The 12,006-nt window shown below is 72.6% G+C and overlaps 1 protein-coding gene across 1 annotated transcript in view; it reads right to left on the reverse strand.

Moving 5' to 3' along the window:
• Window positions 1-8,101, reverse strand: part of LOC130160325 (mucin-5AC-like) — a 13,828-nt gene extending 5,727 nt beyond the window's left edge. The window contains exons 1-3 of the mRNA XM_056362734.1: window positions 7,954-8,101; window positions 2,515-2,573; window positions 231-1,835 (exon numbers count right to left, since the gene is read on the reverse strand). Coding sequence (XP_056218709.1) covers window positions 231-1,492 — 1,262 coding nt within the window. The 5' untranslated portion in view covers window positions 1,493-1,835; window positions 2,515-2,573; window positions 7,954-8,101. The remainder of the gene's footprint in view (window positions 1-230; window positions 1,836-2,514; window positions 2,574-7,953) is intronic.
• Window positions 8,102-12,006: the final 3,905 nt, after the last annotated feature.

Here is a 12,006-nt window from a genome sequence, read left to right on the forward strand (position 1 = left end):
CCATGGGGACACCCAGGGCATGGGGACACCCCAGGCATGAGGATGTGTGCGGACCTGGGGACACCCAAGGCATGGAGACACCATGGGCAGGGACACATACAGGCCCACACAGGGATCGATGGCGACACCCAGGGCATGGGGACACCCAGGGCATGGAGACACATACATGACCACGCAGGGATCCACGGGGACACCCAGGGCATGGGGACACCTGGGGCAGGGACACATACATGACCACGCAGGGATCCACGGGGACACCCAGGGCATGGGGACACCTGGGGCAGGGACACACACATGACCACACAGGGATCCATGGGGACACCCAGGGCATGGGGACACCTGGGGCAGGGACACACACATGACCACGCAGGGATCCACAGGGACACCCAGGGCATGGGGACACCTGGGGCAGGGACACATACATGACCACGCAGGGATCCACGGGGACACCCAGGGCATGGGGACACCTGGGGCAGGGACACACACATGACCACGCAGGGATCCATGGGGACACCCAGGGCATGGGGACACCTGGGGCAGGGACACACACATGACCACGCAGGGATCCACGGGGACACCCAGGGCATGGGGACACCTGGGGCAGGGACACATACATGACCACACAGGGATCCATGGGGACACCCAGGGCATGGGGACACCCAGGCATGAGGATGTGTGCGGACCTGGGGACACCCAAGGCATGGAGACACCATGGGCAGGGACACATACAGGCCCACACAGGGATCGATGGCGACACCCAGGGCATGGGGACACCCAGGGCATGGGGACACATACATGACCACACAGGGATCCACGGGGACACCCCAAGCATAGGGATGTATGGGGACATGGGGACTCCTGGGGCATGGACACATACATGACCACACAAGGATCCATGAGGACACACTGGGACACATGGACACATACACAACCATGCAGGGATCCACGGGGACACACTAGGATGGGGACACACCAGGCACAGGGATGCACCAGACATGAATACACTTGGGGACACCCGGGGCATGAGGACACATGGGCGATGGACACGTACACAGCCGTGCACGGCATAGGGACACAGTGGGCATGGGGATGCACCAGGCATGGGGACACCTGGGGACATGCGGGGCATGGACACACATAGCAGCATGCAGGGACCCATGGGGACACACTGGGCATGGGGACACCTGGGACACGCAGGGCATAGGGACATGTGGGGCACAAGGATGCAGCAGGCATTGGGACACACGGGGCATGGACACACAAGCACGCACAGATCCACAGGGACACACAGAGCATGGGGAGACATGGGCCACAGGGATGCACCAGGCATGGAGACACTTGGGGACACGTGGGGCATGGACACACACAGAAGCACACAGGGATCCATGGGGACACACTGGGCATGGGGACACTTGGGACACACTGGGCACAGGGATGTACCAGGCATGGGGACACACAAGCACGCAGGGATCCATGGGGACACACTGGGCATGGGGACACTTGGGGCACAGGGATGCACCAGGCATGGGGACACTGGGGGCACTCCCAGGGCATTAGCACGTACAGGGACACCTGGGGACACACGGGGCACAGCGACACCGGGGGACAGAGGGGCCACAGAGGGGCTCACCGGGTGTCCTCTGGCTCCGACAGCGGGTCCAGGGTGCTGGGCTTCTGTTCCATTCACCGCAATTCCATCAAGGAGCGCTCAGCACCGACCGAGTGGGCTCCGCCACCGGTGCCACCGCGCGGGGGGGCCACGGCGGGGGGCTACGACGCGCGCCCCATGGCGCCCGCCTCAGTGCTCAGCTCCGCGCACCATCCCGGGCCGGATCCTGCCAAGACAAACCGCGCTGAGCACGGACCCCCGGTGGGGGGGGGGGGGGGGGGCGGGGCCTGGGAGCTTGTGCCACGGTGCAAGCCTGGGCGAGAGCGCACCAGGAATGCACGAACGCGTGGGAAAGCGTGCAAGGGTGTGCAGGGCTGGGGGAGAGCGTGCGACGGCGCACGGGGCTGGGCAGGAGCACGAGGGACGTGCAAGAACCCGTGGAGTGAGCGACGGCCTGCAGGGTGTGTGCAACGGCACGCGGAGCTGGGCGAGAGCATGCACGGCTGGGCAGGAGCGGGCACGGGGTGTGCAAGGCTGTGCACACGTGTGTGCAAGGCTGTGCACACACATGCAAGGCTGTGCACACAGGTGTGCAAGGCTGCGTGAGAGTGTGTAGGCAAACACAAGCACACGCGGGGGGGGGGGTGGGGGGGGGGGGGCAGCGGATGCTGCACCCAGCCGTGGGGGAGGGCTGGGGGGCCCCCCTCAAGCAGTGGGGGGAGCCTCGGGCGGGGGGTGCAGAGCACAGCCCCCCCCTCCCCCTTCCCAGGGGAGCCCCCCACGGATGCCGTGCCTGGGGTCAGGCTGAGCCCTGATGCACTTGCCACACGCAGGGGCCCCCCACCACACCCCCCGCATGCTGGGTCCCCCCACCCCTGCCCCGTGCTGGTGGGGGGGAGACTTACAGGGTGGGGGGCACCGGGGGGGCCGGGGGTGCTGGGTGATCCCTCCTCTGCGAGCTCTCCTGCAGCAAAGACACTGTGTGGCGGGGCCAGGGCACAGGCAGCACTGGGGGCACCCCCAGCCCCCCACTGCTGCACCCCCCCCCAACGGGGAAACCAAGGCACAACCCCAGCAGACACCCCCCCCCCCCAAGGTTCCATGTCCCCACGGGTGCCCAGCACCCACCCTGCGCACCGCAACACCCCAGCGAGATGGGGGGGCCCTGCTTGCCAGCACCCCCAGTGAACCCCTGGTGACCTGCCCCAGCGGGGGGGTGCGGGGGGCCCCCAGCCCGTGCTGGGGGGGGGGGGGGGGGCGTGGGGCTGTGCCGGGCGCTGTGCCCAGGCCTCGGGCTCCTCCGCTCCGTGCGGGGACAGGCAGAAAGTAGGTCACGTTTGTCTTGGCCGCAGCAGAAATTCCTCCGGCGGATTTAAAACACAGTGGCCGGGACTCGGCTGCGCCCAGGGCCCCCCCCGGCACCCCCCACGCCACAGGGCACCCCCGCCTGGCCCCCTGGCCCCCCTCCAGCCGGGGATGCCCGGGCAGCACTGGGATGGGGGTGAGGGATGCTGCACCCATGGGTGCGTGGCAGCACCCTGCACAGCTCTGAGATGGGCGCACGTGTGATGCGGGGGGGGGGGGGGGGGGGGGGAGGCTCGTGTGATGGGTTCCCACGGACACCCCCACCCCCCACCCCCCCCAGCAACATGCCCCAGCGGGGGCCACCGCCTGCCCATCTCTGCAGGGAAACCAAGGCACTGCTGCACACCCCACGGTCTGCTCCCCACCCTGGGGGGGTTTGGGGGGGATCTGGGGGCCGGGGGGGGGGGGGGGGGGGGGGGGCAGGGGGCTCCCCAGCACAGCTCCAGGCCAGGCTTTGGGGGCCGGCCACCAGCAGTACCTATAGAGCCAGGGCGGCGCGGCCGGGGGCTGCAGCAAATGTTTGTTCCATATGGGAACGGCGCGCGGAGACTTCCAAGTATAGGCACTGGCAGCGCGCCAGGGCTGCACGGCCCCGCCGGGCACCAGCCCCCCGCCGCCCCCCCACCCCCCCTTCCCCCGGGACCCCACACGCCCGTTCAGGGCATGTGTGAGGCTGGGGGGGGCATCGCCACCAGGGGTGAGTGGGCACGGGCCGGGGCACGGGGGCTGCCGAACGCTGGCACGGGGTGGGCTCGGCCACCGCTGCCTCAGTTTCCCCGCTGGCGAGCGGTGTGTGGCGTTAGAGGGGCTGAGGGCTAAAGCCTCAGGGCTGCCCTCGCCAGCTGGCATCCCCGCCGCCACCCCCCGGGATCACCGGCACCCAGCACCCGGCTGTGCCCGTGGTGCCGCTCCAGGAACTGTCACTCGAGGAATCCCAGACAGACAAACATGGGAGGTGGCCTTCGTCCTCCTCCTCCTCCTGCGACACCTGCGATGAGCGCAGTCAGGTCTCAGCCTCCCCCCCTCCCTGCTGCTCCCTGGCACCCCAACCCCTGCGTCCCCACCTTGCAGGGCTGGGTGGGAGTGGGGGTGGCAGCCGGTGGGGCCCCCACCCTGTGCTCTCCCCCCCCCCAGCCCAGCCCCACGCCCAGGGGAGCGTTTCTGCTGAGTCGGGTGGTTGCAGGAGACGGAAAACAACCTGGGGGCAAAGTCCAGGGCTGGGCCGGTGGCGGGAGCCACCTCACCCCACGGGGGCACCCCAGCACCCCACTACCCAGAGCTGCCACCCCTGGGGACCCCCCAGGATGGGGACCACAGCCTGGGGGACACCCCTCCTGCAAAGGCACCAGCCACATCTACGCAGCCAGACACGGGTGCTGGGGTACCAGGGATGCCCCACAGGGACACCCATTGGTGTCCCTGCCCCCCCGGGACAGATGGGCTCCAGGGGTCCCAGGTGCCCCCTCCCCCCCGCCCAGCTGCCGGCTGGGTCAGGGCGGTGAGGGCCTAAGCGCTTTAGCCAGGGTGCCAATTAGCGTGATTAGCACAGGCGGGGGGCAGGGCTCCACGGGCAGACCCACCAGCCCCCACACCTGCCAGCCCCCCACACGCGATGCCCGGTGGCACGGTGGCAGCGGGGGTGGCACCGCTGTGCCCCAGCCCCAGGAATCCCGGCTACGCAGGCTGGCAGGGACCGTGCCGGGGGAGCGCAGCCAGGCGTGGCGGCACCTGCCGTGGCACGGCTGGCAGCACCCAGCACACGCCGGTGCCCATGTGTGTGGCTGTGCCTGGTGCCACACACGTGCCTGTGCCCGGTGCCATGCGCCCATCCCACACCTCTGCCGCTGCCAGGCTCCCTGTGCCCGGTGCCGTGGGATGCCCGGTGCTGTGGGGATGCCCGGCACCGTGGGGCATGCGTGGCAAAGCGTGGTGGGGCCATCGTGCTGGGAGGCTGCAGGAATCCCAGGCATGTGCAGCAGCTGGGCAGCCCCAGCACTGGGGATGCCCATGGGCCTGACATCAGGGCAGCCCACCCTGTGCCACGGGGGGACCTGCGTGCTGTCCCCCTCCCCCACGCACGTGGGGGCCAGTCTGTGCCACGGCACTGCCTGGCTCAGCCCGGGTCCGCGCCCACAGCTCGGCGAAGCCACCACCCAAGCAAAAGCAGGTGGCCACCGGGACGGTGACCTGCCCCGGCTCTGACCAGGCACCCACGGGCCGCCGTGGCCTCGCACCTCCGACGTGACCAGTGTCGCCACTGTGGGGACCTGTGCCACGAGCCTGACCTCCACCTGGCCCCGTGGCCACCATGAACCCCAAGGGACTCCTGGTGCTGTTAAGCCCAACTGAGGCTTTGCTGGCTGCTCCTTCCCACGGCACCCAAGCGTGCGGGATGAGGTGACAGCCCTGGCTCCGCTCCCCCCCACCCTGCTTGGCCGCTTTCAGCCGTGCCTCAGTTTCCCCAGCCCACTGGGCCACCAGCACAACTTAGGAAGAGCCACGGTGACGCTTCCCCCAGCACCGTGCCCCCTGTGCCGGTGCAGCAGGATGCGGCCGGATCCCTGTGTCCCTTCTCCTCCTGGCCCTGAAGGACACCCAGCCCTGGGTGCCTGGCATGTGCTGAGCACCCACGGTCTCAGCTCGCTGGGGGGGCTGTGGGTCCCCAGCCCTGCGGGGTGCCCCCAGGGCCCCAGCCCTGCGGGGTGCCCCTGTCACCAGGGAGGCTGTGCCGGGACGCCAGGGAGCTATTCTCAGCACCTGGAGCTTGGCACAGCGATGGGGACGTTTCTAAATCGGGGGGCTCCAGTTCACGTGCGTTGGGACGGGGACGGGGGGGGCTCCTGGGTTCCCTCCCTGGGGGGCCCCACTGGCAGGGGCAGGGGACGCAGCCATCACCTCCCCACGAGGTGCCCGGGGTCAGCGCCCACAGCGGGACGTGGGAACCGGCACCGGGGTGCTCGTCCCACCCAGGGAGGGGACACGGGGGGACGGTCCCTGCAGTGTCCCCCGCGACCACCAGCCCCTGCCTGGATGGGCCAGGACGAGGGTCCGCAGTGCTGGAGCCACCACCATGTGACCGCGCCCCGGGCGGGGGGGGGGGGGGGGGGCCTGCTGCGCCCCCCGGCTGCATCCAGCCTGAGCGGGGCCCCGGGCGTCCTGCCCGCGCCCGCCTTCGCCTTCACCGCATCCCCCCCCCTCCTCCTGCCCCCCCCCCCCCCGGAGGGGACCCAGGCGTCCGGCCCCGCCCCCGCGCTCCACCGCGCACCGGCGGCTGCGCGGGGGTCCGGCGGGGCCGGGGGGGGGCGCGGGCTGGGACCCCCGGGGGGCTCGACCCGGTCCCGCCGCAGCTCCAGGCTTTGCCGGCGGCCGCGGTCCTGCCCCGGGAAAGGCGGGGAGCGGAGCGGAGCGGGGGGGCGCCGCTTCCTGGAGCCGCCGCCCCCCGGGGGGGGGCCGGGGGTGCGGGTTCCCGGGGGGTGCGGAGCCCTTAGCGCCCGCACCGGGCTCCCCGCTCCGTTGCCCCCCCCCCGCTGCCGAGACCCCCCACCCGCGGGGCTGCCACGCCGCGGCCCCGCGAAGGTCACGGCCGCGGCCGGGTGGGGGGTGTCAGGCGGGGACCCTCCCCCGGGACCACCCCCCTCTGATCCCGAGGTTGTACCGGCGATGCGAGCCCTGCGGGGGGGGGGGGGGGGGGGGACACACACGCAGCCGCACAGCAGCGCCGAAGGGGGGGGGGGGATGCGCCGCGCCCCCACCCTGCGCCAAGACCCCCGGGCGGGGGAGCCCCCCCAAACCGGTTCCACCGGGGCCTGCCCGCGCCCAACGGCGGCCACGGCCCCCTACGCCCCACCGGAGCCTCGGGGGTCCCGGGGGCCGGCGGAGGTCAGGCGGGGTGAGGTGCAGCCCCGGCCCCCCCCGCTGCCGGTGCCGGCCCCGCGGCGCGGGGGTCACGGCGGCCGCGGCGGCTGAAGGTCGGGCCGGGGCCGCCGCGGGGCCGGGCCGCCGAGGAGGTCGAGCCGGAGGCCCGGGCAGGGCCGGCCGGCCCCGGGGTGACCTTGGCCGCGACGCCCGGCCCGCCCTGCCTCAGTTTCCCCCGGTTCGCACGGGAGGACGCACCGCAGCCCGGGCCGGGCCCGCAGCCCGCGCCACGCCGGCGGCACCGGGACCGCCGCACCCCGGGCAGGATTCGGTCCCCCCCATCCCCCGGGGTTGGGCTGGAGAGGGGGGGACGCGACGGTCCGCCCTCCCCCCTCCCCCCCGCGGGACCGCGGGCCGGCGTGGGGAGGGGACCCCCGCCACGCCCCGCGCCCCGCTCGGCGGGGGCAGCCCGGGGGTGCGGAGCTGGAGCCCCCCCCCACCCCCCACCCCCCTCCACGCGCCGGGGACGCCCCCCGCTGCCCCCCGCCCCAACCGGGAGCGGCCGAACCGCCCCCCCCCCCCCCCCCAGCTCCCCCCGCGCTCTGCTCCCGGCGCAGAAAAAAATATAATAAAAAAAATTAAAAAAATAAATAAAAAAAAATCGCAGGCATTCCTGCCGCCGCTGCCAGCAGCGGGAGCGGGCGGGGACGGCCACGGGGCACGGCCACGGACCACCTCCCCCCCCCCCCGCGACGGGGCCACGGCCTGCCCACGGCACGGCCCCGCGACCTGCCCACGGCACGGCCCCCGCCGCGGCCACCGTCCCCGCAGAGCCACGCCGCCGCCACGGCCCGGGCCCACGGCCCCGCCACGCCGCCACGCCACGGCCACGCAGCGCCGCGGGGCCGGGGGGCCACGGCTGCGGGCGGGGGGGGGAGGGCGCGCTGCGGGCCCCCCCGCTCGGGTCGTGGCGTGGCGGGCGGTGGGCAGCCCCCGCGCTGCAGCAACGCTCGGAGGAGGCGGGGGGGGGGGCAGAGCCCCCCAAGGCCCCCCTTTCCCCCGCGTCGACCCCCCCCCCCCCGCCCCACACCAAACGCCCGGATTTTTCCAAGGAAGATATTTACCCGTGTTTTTCCTCCCGGTGCGCGCTCGGGCCGGGGGCTCCCCGCGGCTCCCGGCCGGCCGCCCCCCCCCGCCCCGACCCCCCCGCCCCCCCCCCCCACCCCCTGCACGCCCGAACTGCGGCCGGGCTCAGGCGGGGGGGGGCCGCGGCCGGCGGCGAACACCGGGGCTGCGGCGGGGCCCGCTCGGGCCGTACCTGGGCGGCGGCGGCGGCGGCGGGCGCGGAGCGGGGCGCGGAGCGGAGCGGAGCGGGGCGCAGCGGCGGCGGCCAACGACGGCGCCTGGCTCCTCCCCCGGCCCCGCCGCGCCGCCCGCCGCCCCGCTCCGCCGCGGCCGCAGCCCCCTCCGCCGGCCGCAGCCGCTCCCTGCACCCGCCGCGCCCGCCCCACGCGTGGGGACACCGGGGGGTGCGGGGGAGGGGGGCACACGCGGTGGCCGTGGCCCGGTGGAAGTGGTGCGTGGGGGGGCGGCGCGGGGTGGTGCCCGCGGGGAGATGGGATGGGGGGTGGTGGTGGTGCTGTGGTGGTGGCAGTGGGGGGTCCCACGGGAGGGGGGTGCAGCGCCCAGGGGAGCTGGGGATGGTGCCCCACGGGGGTTGGGGACAGCACCCAGGGGAGCTGGGGATGGGGGGGGGGTGTGCTGTGATGGTGACAGTGGGGGTGCCCACGGGAGGTGGGGGCAGCACCCACGGGAGGTGGGGACTGTGCCCACGGGGGTCGGGGACAGCACCCCCAGGGGAGCAGGTGACAGTGTCCACAGGGGTTGGGGACAGCACCCAGGGGAGCTGGGGATGGTGCCCACAGCGATGCTGTGACAGTGGGGGTCCCCGCGGGAGTTGAGGGCAGCACCCATGGGAGGTGAGAACTATGCCCACAGGGGTTGGGGACAGCACCCAGGGGAGCTGGGGACCCTACGGGGGTTGGGGACAGCACTGAGGGAAGCTGGGGATGGCACCCACAGGGAGCTGAGGACAGCACCCACAGGGGTGCTGTGATGGTGACAGTGGGGATGGGGCGGCACACACAGGGTTGGGGGCTGCACCCAAAGGGGGCACACACAGGCCCGGGCATGATGCCCGTGGCAGGGCGGAGATGGTGCCCACGGGGATGGGGGACAGTGCCTGTGGGGGTGCTGTGACAGTGACAACTGGGTGCCCACGGGGTCAGGGACAGCACCCAGGAGAGCCGGAATTGGTGCCCACAGAGGCCTGGGGACAGTGCCTGTCACAGGGTGGGCATGTGCCCATGGGGGCTGGGGACAGCACCCACAGGGATGCAGTGACAGGGCCAAGGGTGATGGTGCCCACGGGGGTCGGGGACAGCACCCAGGGGAGCCGGGGACGGTGCCCACGGGGAGCTGGGGACAACACCAAGGGTGACGGTGCACACGGGGGATGGGGACAGCACCCAGGGGAGGAGGGGACAGTGCCCACAGGGATGCTGTGATGGTGGGGTGCCCACAGGGGTTGGGGGACAGCACCCAGGGGATCTGGGGATGGCACCCACGGGGATGCTGTGACACTGGGGTGCCCACGGGGGTCGGGGACAGCACCCAGGGGAGCCGGGGACGGTGCCCACGGGGCAGGGGGCAGCTCTGCACCCTGGGGTGCCCCTCCCGGCTGGGGGGCTCTGCCCCTTGCCCCGGAGGGTGTGAGGCTGGGGGGGGGGCTGTGGGGCTGTGACCGGACCCTTCCGTGGGGCCGTGGGTGGTGGCGTGGGCTGGGGGCGCGGCGGGGGTCACTGGGGGAGGGCGGCGGGGGGTCCCACCCCACAGCCCCTCAACCCGCCCGTCCCACGTCCCACCCCACCGCCTTCCCAGCAGCCCTCGCACCCCAGTTCCCCCCCCCCCCCCCCCCCCGGACTACACATCCCATCATGCCCGGGCTTAAAGGGCCGCTGCCCTATGCCCCCTCCCCCCACGGCCAAAGCCCCGCAGCTCGGCCCTGGGACCCCCGGGGGGTTGCCCCCCCCGGCCCCGGGCCCCTCCCTGGGCTGCACAGGCAGTGCGGTGGCACCCAGGGGGCCAGGGGACAAGGGGGAGGGGGGTCCCCAAGGATGAAAGTTCCCAGAGGAAGGTGGCACCCAGCGGATTGGGGGTAACTGGGGTGCCGCAGCACCCAGGGGAGGAGGGTCCCCAGGGGACAGCGGCTCACAGGGCACGGTAGTGCTCAGAGGATGGGGACAGCAGGGGGACAGTGCTACCCAGGGGATGGGGGTGCCTGGAGGATGGGGGTCCCCACAGGATGGCGGTACCTGGAGGATGAGGGTACTCAGGGGGTAAGGGTACTGGGAGGATGGAGGTCCCCAGTGTATAGGGGTATCTGGAGGATGGGGGTCCCCAGGGGGTAAGGGTACTGGGAGGATGGGGGTTGAAGGGGATGGGGGTCCCCACGACACAGCTGTGCCCAGAGCAAACTCCATCCTCCTCCCCAGGGCTGGGGACAGGGGTGACAGCCAGGGCTGCTGGTGGGTGCCTCGTGCCTGTGGCCCTGTGACCCCCCTGGTACCCCCGGCCCCTGTGCTGCCCCTGGTCCCCACAGCCCCATGGTCCCCATGGCCCCCCTGGACCCCACATCCCCCTGCTCCCCCTGCTCCCCCTGGTCCCCACAGCCCTATCGTCCCCATGGCCCCCTGGTCCCCATGGCCCCCCCTGGTCCCCACAGCCCCCTGGATCCCCATGGCCCCCCCAGGACCCCTCATCTCCACGGCTGGAGGCAGCTGGGGTGCCAGCGTGGCAGGGGCTGGGGGCGGGGTGGCGGCACCCCCCAGCGCAGCCCTCGCCTGTACCGTACACTTTATCCTCGGCAAACACGGCGCGTCTCTGGCCGCCCCCCGTAACACCGTCTGCCAGCGATAAGGCCATGGCCGAGCCGCCTGACCCCGGCCCACCGCCCTCAGCCACCTCAGCACAGCGCCCTGTCCCCACGTCCCCCCACCCGCAGCCCCTCCATCCCAACGGGGAAACTGAGGCAGGGCTGGCGTTCCCCTGCCGTGTACACGGGCACCTCTCCCACCCATCACCCCCCTCATCCCCCGCTGTCACCCCCCCAGTGCCACCCCCCAGGTCTCTCTGTCCTCTCCCCTTGGCAGGGGGGGACCCCACGCCCTGCGGGGTACCCCAGGCTGGGGGGATGAGGGATGTGGGGGGGAACGTGTTGCTTTTGGGGTACATTAAAATTCATCCCGCTGCTCTGCGGCACGGAGCCGCTATATATAGCCGGAGCCTGGCGGCATGGTGGAACTGGCCCCCCCCGAGCCCCCCCAGCAAGGGGGTGATGCTGGGTGCACCCCATGTGCCTGCATCCCCATCACTGGAGACCCCCGTGGTGCAGCACCCACCACTACTCGGGGGGGTCTGGGTGGCCCCGTGGGGGTGTCCCCCTTTGCAGGCTGTGTGTGTGTGCCCCCCCCTCACTGCCCCCCGGGGGGTCTGGGTGTCCCCGTGGGAGTGTCCCCCATTATAAGCTGTGTGTGTGTGACACCCCCCCTCCCCTCGCCTCCCGGCTGGGAGCCTTCTGGGAAGCAAATCCCTCATACCCCAACATCGGTGTGGGCGGGTGGGAACCAGCCATGTGCCCCCCCCCCCTTTTCCCAGCATCAGGGGTTCTGGCTGTCGCAGTTACCCCGTGGGAAGGGGGAGCCCCCTGCGCTGGCCCCCGCCTGCCCCCCGCCTGCCCCCGGCGCTGGGAATGGCGACGGCCCCTTCCGGCCCCCCCGCCCCCCCCCAGGGCTGGAGGCAGCTGGGCTGGGGCGCCCAGCCAAGGCCGGGGCGCTGCGACGAGGCCTCGACGCCTTCTCCCCCCCCCCCCCCCCCCGCCACCAGCCACCCCTGTGCCGACCTGGGGTGCAGCAACCCCCCTAGCGCATCCCACAGCCCCCCCTCCCTCACCAGGACCCTTCTTGGGGGGTGCTTGGCCATAACAAGGGGATGTCATCCAGGGGGGGCTCTGCTGCTCCCACCCAGGGACAGGGAATGGCCCCCGTGGCCTCCAGTCCCAGCGGCCCCCCAGCCTCAGTAGCTGTGGGGAGCGGGAGGGACCCCCCTCCCGGCACAGG

Source organism: Falco biarmicus, chromosome 17 (genome assembly GCF_023638135.1).
Source record: "Falco biarmicus isolate bFalBia1 chromosome 17, bFalBia1.pri, whole genome shotgun sequence".
Classification (NCBI taxonomy): domain Eukaryota; kingdom Metazoa; phylum Chordata; class Aves; order Falconiformes; family Falconidae; genus Falco; species Falco biarmicus.